The sequence below is a fragment of the Lolium rigidum genome, chromosome 5, assembly GCF_022539505.1.
Source record: "Lolium rigidum isolate FL_2022 chromosome 5, APGP_CSIRO_Lrig_0.1, whole genome shotgun sequence".
NCBI lineage: Eukaryota > Viridiplantae > Streptophyta > Magnoliopsida > Poales > Poaceae > Lolium > Lolium rigidum.
Genome location: NC_061512.1, coordinates 225,440,918 through 225,467,698, shown reverse-complemented (window position 1 = coordinate 225,467,698; position 26,781 = coordinate 225,440,918). Strand labels below are relative to the sequence as shown.

Sequence of the window (26,781 nt, the reverse complement as noted above, 5' to 3'; positions counted from 1 at the left end):
TTTTGCCGAGCCGTGATTGCCGTGTTCGGAGAGTATTACTGTAGGGAGCCAACTGTTGAGGATACAAGGCGCCTCATGTCTATCAACGAGTCTAGAGGCTTCCCAGGAATAATTGGCAGCATAGATTGCATGCACTGGCAGTGGAAAAACTGTCCATTTGGATGGCAGGGTGCGTACAGCGGGCATGAGGAGGAAAAAACTGTCATTCTTGAAGCTGTCATATCTCAAGATTTATGGATTTGGCATTCATTCTTTGGCATGGCCGGTTCCAACAATGACATCAATATGTTGCACCGATCACCGGTTTTCAACCGGCTCATGCAAGGAAAAGCTCCCCGGGTGAGCTATGAGATCAATGGAAATGCATATGACAAGCCATATTATCTTGCTGATGGCATCTACCCTGACTGGGCCACATTGGTGAAGACTGTCCGTAATCCAAACTCCGAGAAGACGAGGAGGTTTGCCAAGATGCAAGAGGCTTGTAGGAAAGATGTGGAGCGCGGATTTGGTGTGCTCCAAGCTCGGTGGGCAATTGTCCGTCACCCGGCAAGAACATGGTCGCTGAAGACCATGCATGAGGTGATGACATGCTGCGTAATCATGCACAACATGATCGTTGAGAACGAGCGTCCTGATGGCCGCAATAAGAACCAATGAGATTTCCAAGGTGAGCTGGTTGCGCCACTTCCTGGAGCTTCATCTTGGCAGGACTATCTACATAGGAATGTAGAAGTCACTGACGAGAACGTCTCCAAACAGCTGCAAACGAATCTGATTGAGCATCAGTGGACATTGGCTGGCCATGAAGATCATGCCTAGAGAAATACTACTCCCTCCGTTCCTTTTTAATTGACTCGGATTTAGTACAAATTTGTACTAAATCCGAGTCAATTAAAAAGGAACGGAGGGAGTATCTTATTTTCATGTCAACTTTTAAATGTAATAACTATGACTTTGTTGATTTCCTTATTTTGTTGTTTGAAAACTTCATAAATTGATGCAAACGCGAAAATGCGTCGGCCCGCTGGAGCCACCCCTAGGTACAAACGGACGCGTGGACAAAAACGGTTTGTCGAGCGTCCGCCGCGCGACGCAAACGGACATTTTGGACGTCCGAAATGCGTCGCGCCGCTGGAGATGCCCTTAAGCTATGAACAGTATCAACTCTGAAGCAAACAAACGGTACATGATGCTCATGTTTTAGTCGATTTTTTGACATGGATTTGTACAGTTTGGTACATGCACGATATGTTAATGTTGTATCTCGAAAATTCAATATTTTTTAGTGGTAAACTAGATACTTCGTTAACGGCTGCACACCTATTATTACTCTATGTTGTGCCAGTATCAAGAAAAATGAAAGAATGCTGCCTGCAGGCTCTCCACCCAATACAACAGGAAAGCAAAACGTATTACATTTATTGTTTTCTCCCTCACTTTCTTTACAAGTGAACAATATCAAATCAAAACATGTAACTGAATCAAAATACAAATAAAAAAGATACAAGTTGCTTTCGACAGATAAAAACCCCACACCTGTCTATCCTGGAAAATCATCGCTCCGGATGCAGGTTTATTCTTCTATATTTTCTATCAAACAAAGCAATCAAGAATGCAATGTACAGAGCAAGCGATGAGGCAAGCGTTGATCACAATGCGAGGCCTTCCTTCCGAAACAAGACCCTGTTTGATCTGTGCACCGCAGCGCTCTTAAGGGGCACGTCAAACGTTTTCATGGGTTTCTTGGCATCGTTCTGTGCAATGGTGTTAGGCTTGGAGTCGATTGCCTTCACTTCCTTGGTGCTGCTCTCCAGAAATAGCTCAAGACCCTATAATATGCATTGCTCAAAAATTGAGATCACCTGGGTAGGAGGGCAAGTATCTGAGGAAAGGGTCATTTACCTTCACCGACTTCTTTTCAGTTTGAGCCACGTCTAAGAGCTTGAGTTTTTCATCAGCTTCCTGTGGAATGAAGAACAGATATGGATCATCAGAAAGATAGCTAAACCATCTCGATAACATCGATAATCATGACACGATAGTCAAATCTACATGATGAGATCTCTTAACAAATACGCCTTAAAAAGGACACTGCACACAATCATAACCATGTACAAATGATCAGCTTACCTGGAAAAACTTGGTGTTTAATCCCTCTTTGATACCTCCTGCCATTCGGCAAAGGTACCATATACCAGCATTAGCCGCATCCTGTCATTAAACATAAGTGGTTAGAACAAACAGAATTTCAGGAAGTTCCATAAGTCATTGACACTCATGAAGTCATGAGTACGTTTAGTCACCTGTTTATTGTCAAGCAACTCGATCTTCTCTTCCTGACAATGGTAAATAAACAATGTCAGAACAATAATATGGTCTTGGACAAAGGCTTATGCACAATGGTTCCAGGACACTCAAACTCACCAATCCGGCTACCATCTGTTGAATTGCTTCAACGTCAAAGCCAATTTGAGATAGGTCGGTTTTAACATCAATGACCTGTGAACATTGAACAGAACTACATGAATTTATTGAACTGAGAAGAAAACTGAATTTTCATAGCATAATAGCATCACAAGTGTACAACATTGAGTACATACGAAGAAAATTACCAAAACAGCCATTGTAATGTTGGGAAGAACAAAAAAAACTGAGTATGTGTTTGGCGCTCTTACAGAAGAAAGTGAAGAACAAAAAAGTCCTAAACTATATCTGCTCCATGCATGCAAGTCAAACACTAGCAATAGCTTACCAAAAAGCTATATATAAAAACGATCGGTCTACAAAGACTATTAATTACAAAGAGGGTCACCTTGCTTATGCTTGTGCTAGTGTTGTTCGTACTTTTTGCTCCGTGATTATATCCTACTGGTATATGGAGAAAAAAGTACTTGGGATGCCCTACATTCTTTTTACAGAGTTGTGCTTACTAAATTGTGTAGTGCACAGTTCCTGGTTTTGAGCCCCTCTTGATCATGAACATTCCCAGCAAAGAATGATCACAAGTAAGCAACAACTACTTCTATGTTCTTATGTGATGACACGTGTTCTAAACAAAAATCCTGACACGTTTTTCCAGATGAACTACTGTATGACTGAATCGCCCACTCGTAGAAAACAATTTAGTTTTGCTGATGTAAATTAGTGAATCATTATGGAATCCCATGTGTAGAAAACAAAATTATTGAGTCCCATGTGTGAATCATACAATATGTCATCATGTCACTGCTAAGGACTAACATCATCCAAAGCAACAAACCTCAGTCCGGATATGTTTGGACATCTCCACTTGCTCATCCATTTTGCCATCCAAATTCTCGAGGCGCTTAGTTAGATGTCTTTTTGTTGCCTGAAATTAATCGAATCCCACAGTCTCTAGTCAGTAGATATTAAAGGGAAGATAATACTGAACTGAAACAATATTGTCTAAAACATACTGCTAGTGCTGATGAAACTTGCTCCAATTGCTTTGACATGCTGTCAACAGCACTGGCCATATTGCGTTTAGTGACAAACATGACATCTGAGAGGGACCATCCCTGTATAAGGATATTAACATATAAGAAACTAAAAGCATGATAGATTAAATTTACACACATACTTTATGTATGTCTCTGCATAGCAAGTTTCATACAGTATTAAAAAACAACTCGGAGCCATCATTAACATAAAAATTATCTGAGGATTTGACATAAACCCTAGTGGCCATGGGAAACAATGCACCAGTCAATTTAAAACTCTTGACAGTATGGAGATGCACCAGTTATCTGTGTAGTTGGATCCACGTAGAAAAAGCATGCTTCCCAAGAGATTTCAGATATATGCAAGAAACAACGCAGAAAAGAAAATAACAACAACAAATGAAAAAGAAAGTCCTATTTTCTCTTCAGTTAGACAGTTACTGATGTATATAAATGTTGTAAGAGGAACACTTGTGGAGAAGAAAACCAGGTAAAATATCATGACCCTTGGTGAAAAGAATCGCAAATAGAGAATTTGTGACTTAAAACACATTTTTGTGCGTATATCTATCTTACCTTACACCACATATAGCAATAACCTAATGCTCCAACTGCAGCAGCTGGCAGTATGTAGGATGATAAACTGCCTGAAGAGAAATGAACATGCCGGTAAAGAAATGATACAAGAAGTAAATGCAATAAAATGCATGGGGATAGAAAGCTCTTGTTGTAGGCTCATAGACGTTGTATCAAAACAATAGCAGCAGTATTGTTTCATAAACCAGTCTACTTGTTCTAAATTGTAAGCTTTGAAGAACGTCAAACTCATTAATCATTCATTATCAGATTGTGGATGCACATACTTCATGAGTTCTACAGAAAACATCAATACAGCCTCCTTTAAGTTATAGATATAAGAGTACAGTCTTAAGTAACTGTCTGTCTGAATTTTTCAACCGTTCTTGGATAATACAAGTAAATCTGTAATGGAATTTTTATTTGGAGTATGATCAAGTTGTTTTGCATAGCTTGCCAAGACAGCAAAAGATAAAACACAGAGGGGATGGTCAGACAGGTACGTACCTCCAGAGTCAGATTTGCCACTCAAAATGGTAATGGGCTTTGATAGAGTCAAATCTCTGACTTCTTGGGCTAAATTTCGAATCTAGCAACAAATACCGGCACACGGAATACACAAACAAAACAAAACAAAAAGTACAAGTTAGTTACTGAAAGTGAAGGACGCTGGTGCAATTTTATGTAACGGCTGATGCTAAGATCTAAGTATAAAAAGCTGCATACCTGCGCTTGGATAAGGGCCATGTCAAGGGCACCCGGACCTTCTCCTTGATTCACGCCCTTCATTAGCTCCTGAGAATAGAGAAAAAAAAACGAAATGTTCCTCCTAAGACTTTGAAGGCCAACATAACTTACTACAGGATGAAGAATTAAAGATCTAAACCATTTCCACATGTGTGGCAGACACTACGAAATGGCTGGGCAATAGTAAGTTGGGTGATTTGGAGAGCCCATTGGTGCATTCACTTGTTACGCGGGAAATGAGATCATCAAAACCTTTGCACCATATATTTCATACATACATGAGTGTCACAGAGCGGAAACAATTGTGAAATTCGGTATCGAAATATACTTTCTCCCTGTGTTCGTCCTGCGTCTTCTAATTTTATAGTTGTAAAATCCAAGTACGCAACGTACTTAAGAGGGTACAGATCATTAATCATGCGCCAAACAGAAAGGGCAGAGGTATCCTATTGACCTATTTGCAAACTCATCAGATAAGCATGTTGGATTTTATTCCCTGATATGATGGATAAAGCGAGAAAATTAACAAGGCATCATCAGCTGAAAATGTCCACGGACCTGGAGCTCCGCCAACACATCGGACAAGCGACCATTCCGCAGCACGATCGATCCCGTCAGGCCTGCGGCGACGCCAAACCACCATTTCAGGATCGAAATCAGCAGCCGAATCGAATTCCGACGCAAAAATCGCTAGATTAGGGCGGGGAGGGGAGGGGAGGGGGTTAGGACCTGCGCCGACGAGGATGAGGACCTTGGAGGCGGCGACCCCCGTGTGCGTCGCCATCGCCATGCCCGACGGGCTCTCGCGTTGGCTTCTGGAAGGTTCTAGAATGGATCAGTGGGTGGGGGAGGAGGCGGGTAGGGTAAAAGCGTGGAGGAGGGGAAAGCGTGCGGGATGGGCGGGTTGGACAGCTGGTGCTGGAGTTGAACAATTGGACCCGGCTCGGCTCGGCTCGGCTCGGCTCGGTTTGGAGGCCACATCCGCTCGTCGGCTCATGGGTCTAGTCAGCGAGAACGAGCAAACTTTTTTTTGAGGGAGCTTGCCACACGCTACTTCTTACTGGAAGACTTGTTCATTAGGTGAGACAATAGAATCAGCTCATAAAATTTGCAAAAAAGATTGAAACTTGTATACATCGTACCTATGGGCTGGCTGTATCTACAACTTCAAAAAAAAAAAAAATCAGCTCAAAAGTCCATTTACTGATAGAGAAACAAAAAAGTAAAACTCTAGTGTCAATAGTGTTAGCTTTAGGGGTGAACGGGGTTTCACACTATTCGATTTATATTTTTTTGTTCTCTAACTTTAGGTCGAATTTGAATCTACGGTTTTTAGAGGTTGCATATGCTATGTAGCACAGATGTTTGCTGTCAATTTCTTTTTAGAATATTTAAACATATTTTGTCTATTTAAAAAAATTAATCCCAGATTCTATACAAAGTTAGATCCTACATAAGTTGCCCCTCTACTTCTTATCTTTGCGGTGCAAGGTGGGATCGTGTTTTTACTTAAATAAAAAAAAAATACCAGATTTTAAAAATGAAGGGAAAATCCCTCAAAAAATGAGCGGAAAATAAGGTGAGATGTATATAGAACATGCTTCGCTGAACAAAGAACAAGCCAGAAGGCCAAATCTGAAACATCGTCGGCCACTCCAGTGAACAAAGTCACCGAAGAACTCCTACACGGAACAAAGACAGATCTAAGACTCTAGATCGCACAATCACCGATACTTCACACACTTGTCACGCCACGAGACTGGGCCTACGAGAATGATAGTCACCGCAAGCCTATGGACCGAAATGCATATACACACGCAAGGCCTAAAGGAACGATAAACCCGCACAATGAAAATTCAGTTGTGTTGGGGGGGTCGACCCCGAGAGATAGAGAGAGGTTAGCAATATGGTCGAGGCAATGATGTCACCAACAATGGTTATTAATGGGTGAAGGAAGGCACATTATAGTAGTACCATCCGTTGGCAAAATAGACATCTGGTTGGACTGGGTAGGAGCATAGTGTATGTCAAAGACGAATGAAACTAGTTGAATTGATTTTCCAACTCTTGATGGAAATTCTAGAGTCGGCCCTAAATAATTTCTAACAATTAGAGTCTATATCGGTTTTATTTTAGCAATAACACTTATGATAACTAATAAGTTTTTTTTGCGAATAGGACATTGGCATTAAAAGAAACAGCGAACAGTACAAAGCATTCCAAGAAAAACGAAAATTACAACAAGATCCTTGAGATGCCCTTCATCTTCAACCTCCAGACCGTGTCGACGGCGCGTCGCCGCTGCCGCTCCTCCCGGAGTCGGCTTGACGTTGTTGGTTACGAACGGGAAGTCTTCGAACGAGTCAAGAAGACCACATCCGTTCCAAAGACGAAGAAGAATGAACTGCCGCTGAAGCTTCTTGACGATCCTAAAATCCCCACAGTTAGACGAAACCTCGAAGATAACACCACTCCCACAAGCCTCTCGATGTTGCCGCCGAGATGGAGTTGAAGCCGCGGAGACCTTATTGCACGAGGCGGCGTCACCACCACTTGAGTGTCGCCCCTACAAACTTTGACACTACAAAGGAGAACGGAGCCCACAAAATAGTGGGTGGAGCCCTCCCGCCGACGAGGGTCGCGATGCACTGCACCTGCATGGCCGAAGGCCACAGAGGCGAGGCATCGGCGGCGGCGGCAGAAAGTGAGGAAGACCTAGATCGCATATGTCGCGAGAGCCTCACGTACCAGTTAGTTGAGAGACGGGGAAAAAGAGGTTTACCTTATTTTAGCTAAGAGAGGACTTCTTAGTAATAATACGATAAAACAAGACATTTTGACCATTAGGTACGAGTTGCCTTCTTTTACTCACATTTTTCCTCATTTGATTTTAACAACTTCATATAATTTAGAAACATGCAAACAACAATTACTAGCTCAGAGTATTTTTTTTTCGAGAACCAACCTCTGATTGGGTAGTTAGGAGGACAGTGGCACCTCCAGCCTACCAGAGTTCAAACCCGGGTTTGAACTTTGGTGTCTCATTAAATGCGGAATATTCTTTAGTGGGAGGCGATGTTCTGTCGACAGCGAGACACCTATGGTGACTTCGTCAATCTCAAGATTCGTCGGATGAAAGTTTTTTGAACGCACTCTCGGGTGCTCATAGGAGTAAGGTGTGCGTGCGTGGTGTTTATAGATGTGAGTGTATATGTGAGGCGTCTAAATCTGTACTGTGTTTCCAAAAAAAAATGTTTTCTCATCTTGTTAAGATAAAGTGAATTTATGAGGTACGGAACGGAGTACTACAGTAGTTGTTTCGTATGTTCTCCCATCTAGCCACGTTTCCGCCACGTCAGCACTTGCAGTCTATGAGCAGTCGGTCGGTCAAAGCCATCGCGAGCTCGCAAGCTTCCCCTCCACCGCGCATGTCTTCTTCCCCCTGACGCCACCACCACCACCACGACGGCGAACACTAGCCCCCTCGCCGCCATGGGAGCCCGTCCCCTCCTCATCCTCCTCCTCGTCGCCCTCCTATTCTCCACTCCCTCCCCCGCCGCCGCCTCGCCGCACATCTCCGCCGTCATCTCGCAGTCGGGCCTCGACTTCGGCAAGGACCTGCTCGTGCCGCGAGCCACGGAGACCCTCGCGCAGCTGAGCGTCCCCGACATCGCGCAGTCCGTGTACATCCCGCTCATCGGCACCGTCCACATGGTCGCCTCCCACATCGTGCTACAAGGCCTGGCCGTCGCCGACTCCACCGTCGCCGCCGGGGACACCGGGGTCGTCGTGGCCGCCTCCTTCTCCAGCGTCAACCTCACCATGGAGTGGAGCTACTCGTACGACTCCTGGTTCGTCACCATCTCTGACAGTGGGAACGCTTCGATTCAGGTACATCTCATCTCACGGGCTTCAGTCACTAGATTGGTTGTGCTGTTCCTGAGAGGTTAATGATTGAAGTGTTAATGATAAGAAGTAAAATTAATTGCATTCTCATCAAGAAAAAGGTGAAATTAGTTAACTAAGGAATTCATACTCGTCAAATAATTAACTCGGAACTTAATCATACTTATCAACATGTTCTGCACGAGACATATATACATAGGTTATAAAGAAGTTTCATCTCTTCAGTGCATGGGTACCTATGTACAAAATTATTTGACAGAATACTGATATTTTAGCTACCTATTGGTAGCAGCATGGTTGTTTTACTTAACCGTAGAAATTAGATGTTGCTAAACACCTTGAAAGAAGAAAACAAGCAAACAGCATTTCGGTAACTTAGATTTGCCACATGTGCCGTAAGTGAAGCATGGTCAGAAATCCTCTTTCACATTGCGATGTGATGATAAGCTGGTTGTTCATTTCGACAAGGGGAGGAGTATCATAATTATTTTTCTTAAAATATTTACATTGAAAGCATGCACAAGCAGCCAGTTAAATGGATTCATGTTACACGCCTTTTTTGCAAACGGTTACAGATTCATTGGAAATTCTCGATTTTTTTTTCTTAGAAGTGTTCTTTCCATGTTGTTAAATCTTCGCTTTATCCAGTATGGTGCTTGCATATGTGATAGCTACACATATGTTACATGTTCACTTTTAGTAGTACACACCCTTGACTTTTATATGGAAAAAGGTACAAGGAATATTCATGAATCCTTTTCACTAAGGTTGAAGGAATGGATGTTGGGGTTTCCATGGGGATGAAGAGTGAAAATGGATCGCTCAAGCTGTTCGTCACGGAGTGTGGCTGCTATATGAAAGACTTGGACATAACTCTGAATGGTGGATCATCTTGGTTCTATCAAGTGTACGTGGTTCACAGTTCTCCATATGTAAATACTTAATCAATTCCTCTGAATAGCACAGCAAAATGGTTTTTCCTATATTAGCTATAAATTAATTTTACATTTCAGAAGTTATGTGAAATATATAAACTTAACTTTTTTCATGACAGGGTATCATAGTTTATGGAGAGATTTCTGTGTTTGTATATTACGATATGTTTCTGAACTCTGAAGTGCACTAGGCGGCTTCTGTTAAACGAAATTTACTATTTTAGTAATCAATGCCATTTAACCCGCATAAATTGATTTTCCTTCTTATTGTTTGTAGCTTCATAGATGGTTTTAGCAATCATATCCGATCATCAGTGGAAAATGCAATTACGAACAAAATAACAGAGGGTGCGTCGAAGCTTGACTTGTTCCTGGAAAGTATTCCAAAGGAGATTTATGTTGATAAAGTCGCTACTGTGAATGTGACATTTGTTAATGATCCGCTCTTCAAAAGTTCCTCCGTTCAGTTTGATATAGATGGGCTATTTATTCCATCTGATAAAACTGCTCTTTCAAAACCCATGCATTTTGGTGATACCAAATATGCACAGCCTCTTGGCAGCTCTTCAAACATGCTATGGATTTCATTGGATGAAGAAGTTTTCAACTCTGTGTCAGCTCTTTACTTCAAGGTATAATACTCTCCAGTCCACAGATAATTTTGGTTAATATTTGAAAACTTCTACCATTTTTTTACCAGATTGTCAAATCATATGTACAGATTGTCTTGAAATATACTTTCATCCTATAACAGTTGTATTAGATTTTATATTGTTGTGGAAATTAATGTTCAAAGTTATGTTTTGGAGACCATGTCAATGTCCAAAAGTCATCTCTTTGAAGACTAGCGGGAGTATCATTCATTAGGTTTAATCCAGAGGGCAACATTTGTTATCATGGTAAAAACAAATCTTTCTTTCAAAAGAAGAATATGTTTATTCAGTATGTCACTGTCAGTGCAAAATTGCTAACTCAAACCTAGATGTTTTGATTTTTTAGACAATGTTTTCGATGTTCCAACTGTACTATACTAAGCATTAAGTAGTGTATTCTGATTGAAATGATACTTCGATCATGCAGGCTGGTTCACTACAACACATAGTGGACAAGGTTCCTGATCAGTTTCTTTTGAACACTGCTAGCTGGAGGCTTTTGATTCCTAAGTTGTACCGTAAATATCCAAACGAAGATATGCTATTGAATATTTCTGCTGTATCACCTCCCTCCGTGAGGATTAATGTGGGTGGAGTTGATGCCACAGTCGACTTAGATGTCATAGTTAACGTTTTGGATTCTGGTGACATAGTTCCAGTTGCATGCATATCACTGGTGAGTTTTTTATCTTCACTGATTTTGTGTGCTTCAGCGAAAGATGTTCAGTTCATAGAACATAATCTTTTGAACTGAAATGACAACACATATGCATCATCTGATAGTATAAAATGGGCGTTTTTCTTTGTGTTGCTTCAGGCTTTCAATATTTAAACTCCTACGTAATGAGAGCTTCAAGAAACGGAAACTAAAACTAAAATATAATATGTGATACTCCTTTAATCTATTGAACTCCACCCAATGAGAGCTTCAAGAAACCCAAACTCCTTTTTTTTAGAACTCCTACCCAATGAGAGCTTCAAGAACTCCTTTTTAGACCTTTTCTTTGTGTTGCTTCAGGCTCAATATTTAACTCCTACCCAATGAGAGCTTCAAGAAACCAAAATTAAACTATGCTATTTGATATTTCAACATTTCATACAACAATTTACAAGTGATGTCTCAGTATCATCTTGTTTAATCTATTATCGTCGTCCTTACTACATGCTTCTGCAGTCAGTTGCTGTTTCTGGAGGTGCAAGTGTTTCCGGGAATAATCTTGTTGGGAAAGTTGAATTGGATTATTTCTCATTCGACTTGAAGTGGAGCGACATTGGCAAACTCCATACTAGTATAGTGCAGGTAATTTGGCCTCTATTATATGTGCTTTTCTTGTCTTTCAGCTGTTCTAGTTTTTTGTCTCCTCATGGTAGGGCCTTAAACCTGCATGCAAATGCACCCTTTAGTAAAATTCAGCACGGGAAATTCATAACCCAGATGATAGGAATGAGATGAGCTGGGAATTTGCCACCTCATGTTTAGGAAGATATCTGGTCTTCTACTGAAGAAGAACATATGGTGCTAACTAATCAAAGAATAGCCATTTTATAATTGAAAATGCCTTCTTCACCAAGGTATTAAACCTGATGTCAGAAGAAACACCGATGGTTACTAATGTAGCTGCACATATGTTTGATTATACGTAATATTACCTATTATCAACATCTTTTGTTTCCTTCTGAATGTCTGATCTGATGCTAATCCTGTTACACTGTCAGAGAGTGATGCAGATCGTCCTGAAAAAATTGTTTGTACCCTATGTGAACTCGTATCTCGGACAAGGTTTCCCACTGCCTATCATCAAGGGCTTCCTCATCAAAGATGCATATATCCTCATTTCCGAGTCAAGAATTATTGTTAGCTCTGATGTTGCCTTTGTCGAACCAATGAAGACATTTAGAGTAAAGCAGTTTGTAAGATCACTCAGCGAAGGTGTGCCAGTCACCACTATGTAGCACTGTTATTTCGTTGTATTGTATACCGTATCAGTTGTAACCTGTAAATAGCCATCCCTCGAAAGGAAGTCTGCAAGTAACCGCAGTTGTAACTTGTAAATATATACTTCCACGAATCTTAACATATGATGACAGCTGGTCTTATTTGCTCTACCACCAGGTTTATATTGGAGAATTGGCAGATTTGCGATTTTATGATGTACCTGCTGTTCTTCCAGATGAACATGAATTATACTTTGTAAACGTGGCTGTTGCTACGTTCTGAATTTTACTTCGTTTTTGTTATCATAATGGCATCAGTCAGCAGTTTGCTGTGGTTTGCTCAGTCAATGTTATTTTCCATGCATCGGTTCTTGGCTCGATGCAGTTTTAAGGTTCTTTGACTTGCTAATAGTTATCCAATGCAATACCTTTTGATATTTAGACTCTTTGATTCGACTTTAGGTCCAACCTCTGCTAGTGTTCTGTTGTTGGAATTTCAGTGTTCAAATACTGTACATATTTTGAAAATCATGAGGAAATGTTAGATTTTGTTTTCAAAAAGTCTCAGGTTCCCCATCTTACTTCTTTCTCTCTCGTATTTTTGCATGAATCACCTTCTAAAATCAGTAGCTACTGCCTACGCCGTGGGATCGATAATATCGCAATAATGCAGGGGCTCCGGCTCGAAAAACGTCTTCGTTATCCTCGACCGAGCACAGCAAAAACCCAGAACCCCCAACGCCGTCGCCACCGTTCGTCTCCACCTGCATCCAGACGCCGAAATGGCGGCCACCGCCTCCATCTTCTCCCTCCCCCCGCTCCGCCTCGGCCACCGCCGCCTCCTCTCCCCAGCCTCCGGCCCGGACTCCCGATTCCAGACGCTCGCCGCGAAGAAGGCGGCCGCCTCCACCGACGCCGGCGGGGCCGGCGGAGGGAGCGGGCTGCTGTCGGTGCTGGACCGGAAGCTGACGGACGAGGAGGAGTACCGCCGCGCGCGCGCCCAGGTGCAGCGCAAGGGCGTGGAGGCGGAGGGGTACGGCGTGGAGGGGATCTCGGTGGGCGGGCACGAGACCTGCGTCACGGTGCCGTCCCTCAACGTCGCCTTCGACATCGGCCGCGGCCCGCTCTTCGCCGTGCGCCACGACAACCTCTTCATCACCCACGCCCACCTCGACCACATCGTGAGCTCCGGGACCCTTCTCTGATTTGCCTCGTCTCTGTTCTGCGCCTGGTTAATTGGTTTGGTTGTGCGTCTCTAGATAAGCTTGGATGCGTCATTGTGAGGTGGAGCCCTTAAATTGTGTGTAGAAACAGCATTGTAACGAAAATGTTTGTCTAAAAAGATGTACCGTGCGGTGCATTTAAGTAGCAATGTGAAATGATTAGATAGCTCATGTAATCTTTCTGCTATCACACTTGCATTTAGGAGGGTTAGCAGTATCTTCTAGATTATGACATCTTATTGCTCTGCTGGTAAGGTGCAATGTTCTGTCCTTTGATATTCAGTGTCCCATATGCTCTAGTGCCAGTGTTATGGTGCAGGTTACAGTTGCCGCTATAACGTGATAACATCATATATTGTGTATCCACGTTCACATCCACTTGCACTATAAAAAGGTCACTAACAAATCAGTCAAATTTGCAATTGTTCAGGGTGGTCTTCCAATGTATATAGCAACCCGTGGCCTCTACAATTTGAAGCCTCCAACTGTATTTGTACCTCCGTGCATAAAGGATGATGTTGAGGAGATGCTTCAGATCCATCGTAGAATGAGTCGAATTGACCTGGAAGTTGAATTAGTTGCTCTTGATCTGGGTATGGAGATTATGCCACCATTGTCTTTTCGCTTTTCTCCTTGGTCACTTCTTATAGTGCAACGATTTCTTTCAGGGGAGACATATGAAATACGCAATGACCTTGTTGCCAGACCATTTCAGACTCACCATACTGTACCCAGCCAGGTACTGCTCCTTAAACCAGTTAAATAATAGACTTACTCATGGTGCAGTTACTGAACCTAAGTTAATGCTTATTATCCCTTCTTTTCGTTCTGAATATCGCGAAGGGTTATGTCATATATTCTGTTCGAAGAAAGTTGAAGAAACAATATGCTCACTTGAAGGGAAGTCAAATAGTGAAATTAAAGGAATCAGGCTCTGAGGTAAGATTTTGTTGTACTCTCTACGAGAAGTGCTTCTTATGTTGTAATTCACTGTATGTTTTATTAGGTCACAGATACCATACTGTACCCAGAAGTGGCCTTTACCGGAGATACAACATCCGATTTTATTCTTGATCCACGGAATGCCGATGCCCTGAGAGCAAAGGTTCTTATAACTGAGGTATTGACTTCAGTATTCCTGTTTATAGAATTTTTGTTTCCCTGGAAACATCTTTGCAGTGTCACTTCCCTTTTACTGCCAAAGGCAATCTTAACTTCCTCCACTACTTCCATCATTTGGTACTAACACCTTTTGATAATTTGGCAGGCGACCTTCCTAGATGACCAAGTCGATGTTGATCATGCTCGAGAGCATGGCCACATGCATCTGTCTGAGGTAACCCATACTGACACTCCCTTGCCACACTAATGATCTTTAGGACAATTCTACTGAGTAGAGGAGAAAGTTGTGTATACTGTACTATCAGTCAGTAATTTCCCTCCATTTTGTGGTGCATAGATAATGGAGCATTCCCAATGGTTCAGAAACGAGACAATCATACTCACCCATTTCTCAAATCGGTATAGTCTTGAGGTACGTAGCCAATGAACTATCAAACCGTTTCCAAAACCAAGTTATCTGACCAAAACTATCATTCTGTAGGATATTCGACAAGCAGTTAACAGGCTACAACCAAAGTTACTTTCGAAGATTGTTGCTCTGACAGAAGGCTTTAAATCTGAATATAGTTAATTGCATAGAAGTAGAACACTGAAGACCTGGTGTTTCTCGTCCTGATTCACTGAATGTATGTTCACATTAGGAACTACTACCATTTTGTTGTAGAACATATCTTAAAGATATAGTTGTTTTATGAAGTCATATATGTCTGTCTCTTATCTTTTTCCCTTAGTCTTAGAAAATAAACCTTGTACAGCTTAATGACTATTTTGAAGAGAGTACTTATGTACTTGCATATGTGGTAGTATTATTTTGTATAGTACATAACCTTTCGCTGGATATTCTCCAGTACAGAACAGCAAGGTGAAAAAATACAGTACTTTTAAAACGGGAAGGAAGGAAACACACAAGTACATATACTCCTGCATAAGTCTTAAAGTGACAATTTTATATTCCTTGGTAAACCATCTATACAGGCACATACTTCTATAACTGTAAGCCTTAAAGTGAATTTCGTATTCCTTGGTAAACCATCTATACTGGCACATACTTCTATTACTGTAGTACCATAAGTATCTTCTCTGAAGAAATAGCCTGAGCAATGAGCTTGTTCTTTGTGAACCCCTTTTCTTGCAACCTGTTAGTTTCGATATTGCATTTGATAGCATGCCTATCAGTATCTGGTTATAGCACAACGAGTTCTCCTTGAACCAATGCCTTCTTCACTTACACACTCTGGGGATTCATCATCAGTGGAGGAGTAACCATCAGGATCTTTGCGTGCTGGAATGATGAATATATCAGACTCGTCAGGAGACCTGAAGCTGACCCTTCTGGCGTTTTGGCTCCTCATGGACATTCTATCGATGGAGAAACCATCGCGGACATCAGGGGAGTTGTTCGCATAAGCTTCAAATCTGAATATAGCTAATCGTATAGAAGTAGAGCACTGAATGCCTGGTGTTTCTCGTCCTGATTCACTAAATGTATGTTCACATTAGGAACTACTGTTTTGTTGTAGAAGATACCTTAAAGATATGACTGTTTTATGAGGTCATATATGTTTGCCTCTCATCTTTTGCTCGTAGTCTTAGAAAATAAACCTTGTACAGCTTAATGACTATTTTGATAAGAGACGTACTTCTGTACTTGCATACATAGTAGTATATTCTGTACAGTACATAACCTTTCCTTGGATATTCTCCACTACAGAACAGCATGGTGGAAAAATACAATTGAAAGCTGGTGGGCAGGAAACATAAAAGTACATAGATTCCTGCGGGAAATATATTAAGCCTTGAAGTGGCAAGTTTTATATTCCTTGGGAAACCATCTATCCAGGCACATACTTCTGTTGATGCAGTACCATAAGTACCTTCTCTGAAGAAATAGCCTGAGCAATGAGCTTGTTCTTCGTGAGCCCCTTCTCTTCCAGCCTGCTAGTTTGGACATTACACGAGATAGCAAGCCTATCAGTATCTGGTTATAACACAACGAGTTCCCCTTGAACCAATAACTTCTTCACTTCCACACTCTGGGGATTCATCATCAGTGGAGGAGTAACCATCAGGATCTTTGCGTGCTGGAATGATGAATATGTCGGACTCTTCTGGAGATCTGAAGCTGACTCTTCTGGCGTTTTGGCTTCTCATGGACATTCTATCGATGGAGAAGCCATCCCGGACATCAGGGGTGTTGTTCTCATAAGAGCAATCCAGGTTAAGCGGGCGGACCTTTGGCGATTGCCTCCTAGAAGATGGTGCCCCAGTTTCGTCCGCCTCGAAGCTCTGCGGAGAGCTCAGAATGTCTTGAAGAGTGTCTTGCCTGACTTCTTCCTTCTTGACTGTTTTGGTCTCATAACATGGTTTCTTCCCTTCAAGGCATCTGATCTTTATTCTGCTGAAAATTGCTTTGACAGAGCAAGAGCTGCAGCTCTGTGAGCCCATTTCAGCCACTCTTGGTGATCAAATGAAACAGCATATGGTTTGTGTTCGCTAAAATGAAATACAATATGGCCTGAGCAGGTCATGTTAGTACCATATACACATGTATTTATAGATATGACATGTGAATCTGCTTTGTATTATTGGACTCGACTAGTTCAAACCTTGGTCATGCCAAAGTAGGACAAATCATGGTGATAGGATCAAAGAATGTTCAGAAAGGGACATAGAACACTTAGTCTAGATAAGTTCAGGCAATGCTATATACATTTTGAAAACAACTTTAGAGACCGTCTATGTGCTATTATTGTTGTCATCGAATCCATTGAAGGATGTAAATCACAATAACCATTTTGAATTTAATATAGACACTAGCGGAGTATATTAAGACCTATTTGGAATCCTGCCAAGAGAAGTGTGGATGGTAGTGTGTAATAACTAGGCAATTTTGTCATCGCCTGTGTTTGTTGCATTGCGACTTCTCGAGCTCTAAGTGGACACACAGGATATCCACTGCTGCCACTGTATACGACGTATACATATACAAAGTCCAAATTATAGGTTTCTTCACTGTCCTATCCTAACACCGTTGTTTTTTACTCCTCTTGATGTTCTTTGCCTTTTGATGTTATAAAATGCGGGGGGTAGGGAAGCCTCCTAAGTGGCTAAACCTGTAGTTAATTCTTCTTATTCAACTGTAGCAACTCTAAAATCATTGTTTTTTGCTCCCTGCATCTTGGAATTATAATTTTGATTCGGAGGAGGGAAATGCGTGGAAATTACTGAAGCTTAATAGTATCCTGGGCATGTATTATGATGCAATAATTTTCACGCATATGCACCATACTTTGAACTTACTATTTTGTATCACAAAGTGAACTTCTCAGGGTACTGAAGATCATCTTGTTAAGATTTGGATGCCCACAAGGTGTGTTAACTAGGAGCAACTCTGGAAACAAATGTTACTAAATTCATATTTTTCACCCTTATTGCAGTGAATGCATATGTAAGTTCCACGTTTTATCCACTTGCAAAATCCCTAAATTCCTGTCAAAATTCCACAGTTTATCCACTTGTAGAATCCCTAAAGTTCAAATACCAGTCTTCATGATTCCCATGATCATACTTTGGATGGAAAATCTGGTGCCATGCTGACATCCGTTCGTTCGCTGAACCCATCGATGCCGAGGGAAAAACTATAGTGCAATGCATTATGAAAATCAGCTACGCATGAGAAATGAAAAACAAAAAGGCCAGGAAATTAATAGGTGTTAGGACAAAAAAGAAGTTTCCACCACGTTGTGTAAACATAAGTATCCAGGACGAACCCGTTGACTTGCAGCATCGGCGTTGACCGGCTGTTTAACCGTGAAGGTGACGTGCACGGCTCCCTTGAGCTGTTGTGTGATGGACGGTGGGCGTGCACATGGGCGCCGTGGCGACTGCTGAAGAAGTCGCAGAGTAGGTCCTCGAGGACAGCCTGGGTAGAGATTTGGGTCATCATTACTCATTAGGAATTTAGGATACCCCCTATCCTATTTAGTTTAATATAAAATAAATGAAATTTAAAGTCACACCATTTTTTGTGAAAAAACTAGTTCACCTGTTTTATTAAAATGATGCACTAGCCACTGCAACAAAAGTCCTAGCATATCTAAGATGTCACAACACTCTTATATATATTACACATAACACTTGCTTTCTAACAACGTCGCCTCGCTTCCCTCCCTCCATTAAGCTAACCCTAGATCTCGCATAACTCCCCTCTCTATGAAACCAAAATCTCGCACTACTACATTGTCCACTATGAACCATAGACTCCATCCCCATATCTTTCGCTTTATATCAAAAGTTGTTGGTTGACCTAGATCTCGCATCACTACACTATCCACTATAAACCATAGAGCACATCCCCATCTCTCCCAAGCTATGCTTTATATCAAAATTATTGGTTGACCTTGGTCGATATGCTCATAGCGCACCGGCCCCCGAGTCTTCCACCGGCATGCCAGTTCTGGAAGTATCTTCTTCGTTCTTATACAATGAATTATCTCTTCGTGTTATCTTCTAAAATTATGGGATGCATGCTTCTTGAATTATGACATGATAAAAAACAAACTTGAAAATAGGAATGTGAATGAGTCAGTTAAAGCGAGTTGGATTAACTTAGCTCAGCTTATATTCAAATTTAAGTGAGTATATAGCGAGCCAAGTTAACAGCCAAGCTTTGAAAATTTGTTAATATTTAGCTTATAGTGATCTTGAATCGATCCCGAGCTAACTTTAAGTTTATTTTAGCAGACTAGCCAGTTTCAAGCTCATCACAACAATGAAAATCTAAAGAACTTTCTTCATCAAAACAACGAGAAATCCTACATTTTAAGATTTTTTTAAATCCGATTACACTATAGGAAAATCACATTATCAGAATATTATTTCAATTAAAACATCAATAATATAAATTTATCATAGAAGGAAGAAAAAACCATCCACATAATATACAATAAAAAATTATTCTACTAATTATTTTGATATGTAACATATATTACACAATCATATTATTTAGAGTCACCGAGTGAGCTAAGTGTTAGATCAAGATCAACTCATCGAGCTCTATGTAGAGCTACTCACCTTCCAATCATATCCATAAACATCTAACATAACAAGGGCCCAAAATGCCTTGTTGAGGATGACCTCTTGTGTGAATTTGAGAAATTTCATTCCATTTATAGAGAATTCTTGTGTGAAATTTGAGATTTTTATTTATAGAGAAGTGCCGATAAAGTCTCGAACTTCTTTTACAAATAGGACATTTCAAATAATGGAGGAACATATTTTATATCCTTTCTGCTATGAGGTGATCACTTACTTAAAAAAGGAGACATTTTTTGGATATGGTGTTTTGGCTCATATATCCAAATAACCTATTATAAAAACATTTTAAATATTTTTAAAAATTTAAAAATAAAAAAATCTGGGGTACATCCAGATATACTATGTTCACACATCATATTTGTGAGTAAAAATTGTGGATTGTGAAAAAGAAGAAAGAAAATCCCGTGAGAAGTTATGTAGGAGCACCTAACATTGTCTTTCTTGCATAAGTCACAGAAATGTCAATTTTTGCGATATTTTCGCGATATTTTGTTTGCTCTATGTCCGGATGTACACCTCAATATTTTTGATTTGTAATAAGTGCACTCTCGATAAAGTAATAAAGGGCCATATGTTATTTTGATGCAGAGGCTGGGACGACCTTTTATCTAAAAAAAAAACCTCAATATTTTTGTCAGATTTTTTTAATATTTGGTTTCTTTTTTGCAGTGGGTGCATCTACCTATGAGGCAAAGGGGATTTGCGGACATTTTTATCCTTTCTCTCCCCTAACTCCAACTCAGCAATTCAGAGGCCGCGATAAGTAGTAATATCATTGTACATGCCAACACAGATAGATTAGTAACCCCTAAAAAAAAAAAGATAGATTAGTAAATGATACAAAGCTGAAGAATAACGAATAGTCCTTGCAATCGTCTGAATTTATACAACATAACCGTAGGATGATTCTATAATTGTTTTTGCGCTGAGAAGTCTGTGGCTCGATCGACGGTGTGTGGAGTGACTGAAGTCATTTTGTCTTAATAAGAAAATAAAAGTACAAACCAACCACAGAAACATATGCATGTTCTACAAAAGAAACGAAATCATGTCTCAAACATTACAACATCGATCACACAGGAAAAAAGAAAACTAAAAGAGAAACGTACAAGACACAGCTTAATACTTATGCTCTTGCACATAGCAGGGCGACTTCTTGAGTCGCTTTTATTCTTCCTTACTCCGGTCCCAAGGACAGCACATGCTCAGTGGTGGCCGCCGGGGAGCTTCTCCTTGATCTTCTCCATCATCCCCTTCTTCTCGTGCGTCCCCTCAGTCGTGCCGTACGTCCCGGTGGTGCCAGTAGTGGTACCAGGTCCATAGCCGCCGGTCGCCGTGGTTTGTGGGTGGTCGTCCTTGTGGCCGCCAGGGAGCTTCTCCTTGATCTTCTCCATGACGCCCTTCTTCTCGTGTGTTCCCTCGGTGTACCCATGGGTCCCGGCAGTGCCAGTGGTTCCTGTATACCCCGGCCCATAGCCGCCGGTAGCCGTGGTCTGGTCCTTGTGGCCGCCGGGCATCTTCTCCTTGATCTTCTCCTTCATGCCTTTCTTCCTCCTGCCGCCCATCCCGTCGTCTTCAGACGATGACGACTGCACAATTGATCAGAGAGAGCAGGTAAATACACCCAAGAATAAATAAGATCGGACACGTATAGAAAGCAAGGAATGTTTAATTTTCTACCGAGCTGGAGCTGCCAGAGCGGTGCAGGATGCCGCCGGTGCCGCCGGTCTTGTGCTCGGCTAGCCCACCATGAGGGTGCGTGCCAACGGCGCCATGGGTTCCGGTGCCCGTGCCGGCGCCGTAGCCAGCGGTGTGGCCTGTGCCATGGGTCCCGGTGATTCCGGTGCCAGTGCCGTACCCAGCAGTGTGGCCTGTGCCATGGGTCCCCGTGATTCCGGTGCCATGGCCAGTGCCGGTGCCGTGCCCAGTTGTGTGGCCTGTGCCATGGGTGCCCGTGATTCCGGTACCGTCGCCGGTGCCGTGCCCAGTCGTCTTGCCTGTGCCATGGGTGCCGGTAGCGCCATACCCGGCTGTGTGCTCCGTGGTTCCAAAACCGCCGGCGTCGTGCCCAGCCCTACGCCCCGTGCCCAAACCGCCGGCGTCGTGAATCCCAGTGCCGGTGGCGCCGTACCCAGCTGCCTGGCCAGATCCTCCATAGCCCCCAGCGTCGTGGGTGCCCGTGCCAGTGGCACCGTACCCCACCTGGCGGCCGTGGCCGGCGGTGTCGTAGCTGCCAGTGCCGGTAGAACCGTACCCAGCCTGCCCAGCACCGTGGGCACCTGTGCCGGTTGTACCGTGGCCCGCCATCACAGGGTTACCGTACTCATCGAGGCGGCCGGTGGTTTGATGGCCATGCTGCTGGCCCTGGAGATGACCCAGGCCCTCGCCGTGGCCGGCCGTCACGGGGTTGCCGTACTCGTCGAGACGGCCGGTGGTTGCATGGCCGTGCTGCTGGCCCTGGAGATGACCCAGGCCCTCGCCGTAGCCGGCCGTCACAGGGTTGCCGTACTCGTCGAGGCGGGTGGTCGGGTGGCCGTGCTGCTGACCCTGGAAATGCGCCATCTCTCCTCACTAGCTAGCTTGATATAACTGTGTTTTTGGCTGTGGCTCACTCTGAAGTCTGAACTGTATCGTCAACTCGATGCCGATGGATGGACTCAAGTGTGATGGCCTGACCGGGGATGGATTTGGCATTTTATAAACCGTTTTGGGCATGGCGGTGCTGTCCAACGAGCTGCCACGTCGCAGGGTACGTGTACATGCATGGCAGTGCATGCATGTGAGGCGGGCGTCGGTTCTTGCGCTGGGCGACGCGTGTGACGGGTGGCCGGTGATCTGTGCAACGCCTTCAATGCTGATCTCCAGCTAGAAGTGATCGACGTGGGGGCTTGGGCTTTGTGATCGTGGAATCCGGCGAAATAGCTCCGCCCCCATGTATATCCGCTGCTTGCTGTCACAGATTTGTAATCTTGCCGTAGTGCGAGACTTTCGACCGTGCCCGTCCATGCACTTTAAGGTTGCTTTGAGATTGGTGAATGCGTGTAATCTTTAGAGCATCTCTAGTAGAGCCTAAAAAACCCGAAAACTAGAAAAGTCGAGTTCAGCACCGAAAACGTCAATTCTGTCGAATTTCGCAGTGGCGCGGAATAGAAATCGTAAAATGGAAATGAAAAGCGGAATTCGAAATGGCGCGGGTAAATTTAGACGACGATCACAGTTCTAGATGATATAGATGCTCCGACTGAGCATCGACATTTACATAGTTTGTGAAATTGAAGCTAATCGATAGTTACACTGGCAAGCGCGGCCCAGTTAGAAGCAAAATGCGGTCTAATGACCTATGGCGCGCGGCGGTGCTGGTTGTGGCGGAGAAGGTCGGCGGCGTGGAAGATCTTCACGCGTCGTCCTTGTCAAGCTCGACTATTTCGAGCTTGACGTGGCGAACGCGGGCCTCCCGGCGGGCCGCCTCGTACTCCCTGACCTGGCGGACGGCGTCGTCCTCCTCCCGGTGGAAGCGCGCCAGAGCCTCCGCCACGCTGACCGCCTTCGTCTGCGCAAGGACGGCCTCCTCCTCGATGACCGCCTTCGTCTGCGCGAGGACGACCTCCTCCTTGTCCCTGTCGTGGACGTAGTCCCCAGCGGAGATGGTCGGCGACCGCGCGGGGACGAGGTCGTCCTCCTCGCTGCTCTCCGCCACGGGCAGCCGCGGTGCGCGGCTAGACTGGCCAGAGGAGGAGCCCTCGCCAGCGTTGTCGTAGCGCGCGAGCTTCCCTGGAGGCTTGAGCCCCCAGTTCGTCCACCGGCGAGCGCTCCGCTTGCGCGCGCCCTTGCTCTTGTGCCACTTGCGCCGCTCCGCGTCGGTGCGGAAGACAGGCGGACGCGGCGGCGAGTCGCCGCCACCTGATGACCCACAAGTATAGGGGATCGCAACAGTCTTCGAGGGAAGTAAAACCCAATTTATTGATTCGACACAAGGGGAGCCAAAGAATATTTGTAAGCCTTAACAGCGGAGTTGTCAATTCAGCTGCACCTGGAAACAGACTTACTCGCAATAGTTTATCAGTAGCAATAGTTTTATAGCAGTAGTAGTAGTGAAATGTAAGCAGCAGTGTAATAAAGACAGCAGTAGTGATTTTAGTAAACAACAGGATTAAAATACTGTAGGCATAGGGATGGATGAACGGGCGTTGCATGGATAAGATAACTCATGTAATAATCAAGACTAGGCATTTGCAGATAATAATAAAACAGTATCCAAGTACTAAACAACCATAGGCATGTGTTCCGTATATAGTCGTATGTGCTCGCAATGAGAAACTTGCACAACATCTTTTGTCCTACCAGCCGGTGGCAGCCGGGCCTCTAGGGAAACTACTCGGTAATTAAGGTACTCCTTTTAATAGAGTACCGGAGCAAAGCATTAACACTCCGTGAACACATGTGATCCTCATATCACAGCCTTCCCCTCCGGTTGTTCCAATTTCTGTCACTTTGGGGCCTCGGGTTCCGGACAGCAATATGTGTATACAACTTGCAGGTAAGATCATAAAGCAATGAATATCATCATGAATAGATAACATGTTCAGATCTGAAATCATGGCACTCGGGCCCTAGTGACAAGCATTAAGCATAACAAGTTGCAACAATATCATAAAAGTACCAACAACGGATACTAGGCACTATGCCCTAACAATCTTATGGCTATTACATGAACAATCTCATCCAATCCTGTAACATCCCAAGTTTTCAACAATATTAAACAAGAAAGATAATTTCCCCAAACCCAAAATTTGCAATTAACAAAAACTTTTTATATGCATATAGTGCCACATATAGTTTCTTGCATTTGAGTGATTTCTTTTGTGCAATTGCCATGATGAGTGTTAGTATGAGTAACCATTGCTATGTGAACCCTAACCAAGATCACCAAACCCTAATTTGAGGTGAATTGAAGAAAATGGGAAAAACCCATAATTCACTTACATACACATTATGCCAAATTGCAAATCCTCAACCAAGGCCATAATTGCTCGCTCCCTTGCTTGTAGAATACTTCAAGGTGATAAACTAACACAATTGCATCTTTGGATCAAGAATCAAACACAAGGAAATCAAAAATCTTACATACATATGATATTGGTCACTTGTCCCAAAAATATTTTCTTCACTACTTTACCCCTCTGGTTTTCTCTTTTCTTGAACTAAACTTGGTCAACCAAAGCCATGTCATCCAAGACCATGTCAAGGTGAGTAACTTTGATGTTGACCATCATGGCTAGAGTTGACTAGGTTGACCAGAATAAAAGTGACAAGAAGGGATGCTGAAATAAAGTGAAGATCATGTCACTTTTGACATTTTGCAAAACAACTCCAAATTGAGTGCCACCACCACCAATACTTCACTTTAATTATATAAATGAGATTCACCAAAAAGAATTTCAAAATTCAAATAAAAACTTCATGCGGCCATATGATCGAACAGGTGGCAGGCATGATTCCAGATTTGAGCTACACCCTATTATCCTCTGGTTTCTTCACTAAACCCCTTTAATCTTTGATCATTGCACTCTCTTACAGCCCCTGCATCATCCCAGTACTTGCCTTTATCGATTAAAGTGAGAGGAGAGGGAAAAGAAACCCTAGACTAATGCATACCGTGGCCATGCCGGCCACCTTTGGCATCTCCACCTCTGGCCACCATTTCAACCCATTCCCTTGTCCTGGAGCATCTACACAGCACAAGGACGACGATGGTACAAGCCCCTGCAACGCCAATGCTCGGCATTGGCCAGAACGCGCGCGCCCAAAGCATGCCAGGGCATGCCAGCCAACGCGGTGAGCGCGCACTGGCCGCGCCAGTACGTCGCCCACTCGAGCGCGACCGTCCTCCTCCTGCATCCCTACCGCGGCGTTGAGCAGCTACTCCCCGCCCTCTACACGCTAGACAAGCACCCAGGCCTGCCCCTGCTCCGTCGCCGTCGTCCTCGACCAAATGATGCCGCATGCCCCGTGACAGACTTTGCAAACGCTCGAGCTCTCCCGTCGCCCTTTTCTCTGCGCCAATGCACGTTGAGCATCGCCAGGACACCGCCTATCTCTAGCCGTCCTTCACTTGCCCCTTGGAGCGCCAGAAGCGCCGCGCCATGGCCGCTCCTCCACAGCACACTCGGCCACCTCCCTCCCTCTATAAATAGCGACGATCGGCGCCTCCTCTCTTCACACAATCCACTCCCCTCTCCTCACTGAGCCTCCTCCACCCATCAATTTCATCAGTCCTCGCCGGAGCTGCTCGAATCGTGAGCTCAATTCCGCCGGAGCCCGCGGAAGCCCTGCTTCGATTGGAGCTTCCCCGAGCGCCGCCGCTGCACCCAGGGCTTCCTCATCGACTACACCTTCTCCGCGCACCCTGCCAGACACCTGCAACGGCCTGGTACGCCCTCCGACCCCCTCGGCTCGCCGCCAGGGAGCTCGCCGCTCATCGGAGACGACGACGTTCACACGCCGTCGGATCTCATTCTAATCCAACGGTTTCTATTTCGCGTACCGCTTCGGCGTTTAAAGAGCCGCTGACAGGTGGCCCCCACCTCGTCAAGGCAGCCCACCCGCACCGGTTGCTTGTTGGGCTGCGAAGTGATTTTTAAACCGTTTCGGCCCGTTTAGCTTTCCCGCCTAGCCCAGCAATTCAAATTGGATTTAATCTTTATTCAAATTTGCCCTGCTGATGATTTAGTAAAATTTGAATAGTTTGAAATCTGCCAAACCAAATTTAGCAAACTTTATACCGTTGGAAATCCCATGAATTTATCTATCCAATGCCACTGGCCCCACCTCCAAATTCATAGTAGATTTAATTTGATAAAAAAGACAAGACAGGGACTTTTGAACATTCAAACTTTATTTAAAATTTAACCATAATAGATTTTGAATTGATTCCAATTCTAATAAATCACAAATGATGTCCTCTAATTGATTATGCAATAACATAGACATGTTGTTTGTATGATCATGGACTAGATCAAATAAATTGGCTATGTAGTCAATTCTAGAGCATTTGAAAGTGGAATTCAAACTCAACACTAATATGAGAGCTACCTCTCATTTAAATTTTGATCCTAAGTACTAA

At 43.5% G+C, this 26,781-nt stretch overlaps 4 protein-coding genes across 4 annotated transcripts; 2 read left to right on the top strand and 2 right to left on the bottom strand.

Annotated features, from left to right (window-relative positions):
• Nucleotides 1-1,360: 1,360 nt before the first annotated feature.
• On the bottom strand, nucleotides 1,361-5,697 carry LOC124653656. The gene is made up of 12 exons (XM_047192726.1): nucleotides 5,517-5,697; nucleotides 5,346-5,407; nucleotides 4,767-4,835; nucleotides 4,548-4,629; nucleotides 4,041-4,111; nucleotides 3,441-3,542; nucleotides 3,263-3,352; nucleotides 2,428-2,502; nucleotides 2,307-2,339; nucleotides 2,134-2,214; nucleotides 1,906-1,965; nucleotides 1,361-1,832 (listed from the first exon to the last, which is right to left on the bottom strand). The coding sequence occupies exons 1-12, from the start codon at nucleotides 5,575-5,577 to the stop codon at nucleotides 1,653-1,655; spliced, it is 966 nt and encodes a 321-aa protein (XP_047048682.1). The 5' UTR covers nucleotides 5,578-5,697; the 3' UTR covers nucleotides 1,361-1,652.
• A 2,536-nt stretch (nucleotides 5,698-8,233) lies between these two features.
• LOC124653170 (putative BPI/LBP family protein At1g04970) lies at nucleotides 8,234-12,477 on the top strand. Its single transcript, XM_047192236.1, has 6 exons — nucleotides 8,234-8,678; nucleotides 9,461-9,600; nucleotides 9,906-10,260; nucleotides 10,709-10,957; nucleotides 11,456-11,581; nucleotides 11,998-12,477. Exons 1-6 carry the CDS (start codon nucleotides 8,280-8,282, stop codon nucleotides 12,232-12,234), a joined length of 1,506 nt encoding a protein of 501 aa, XP_047048192.1. The 5' UTR covers nucleotides 8,234-8,279; the 3' UTR covers nucleotides 12,235-12,477.
• Nucleotides 12,478-12,962: 485 nt separating this feature from the next.
• Nucleotides 12,963-15,357, top strand: LOC124653259 (tRNase Z TRZ2, chloroplastic-like). Its single transcript, XM_047192330.1, has 8 exons — nucleotides 12,963-13,397; nucleotides 13,870-14,032; nucleotides 14,108-14,178; nucleotides 14,283-14,378; nucleotides 14,446-14,559; nucleotides 14,707-14,775; nucleotides 14,899-14,973; nucleotides 15,043-15,357. The coding sequence occupies exons 1-8, from the start codon at nucleotides 12,999-13,001 to the stop codon at nucleotides 15,130-15,132; spliced, it is 1,077 nt and encodes a 358-aa protein (XP_047048286.1). The 5' UTR covers nucleotides 12,963-12,998; the 3' UTR covers nucleotides 15,133-15,357.
• A 5,506-nt stretch (nucleotides 15,358-20,863) lies between these two features.
• On the bottom strand, nucleotides 20,864-22,220 carry LOC124657173 (dehydrin DHN4-like). The gene is made up of 3 exons (XM_047195770.1): nucleotides 22,036-22,220; nucleotides 21,339-21,954; nucleotides 20,864-21,247 (listed from the first exon to the last, which is right to left on the bottom strand). The coding sequence occupies exons 1-3, from the start codon at nucleotides 22,218-22,220 to the stop codon at nucleotides 20,864-20,866; spliced, it is 1,185 nt and encodes a 394-aa protein (XP_047051726.1).
• Nucleotides 22,221-26,781: the final 4,561 nt, after the last annotated feature.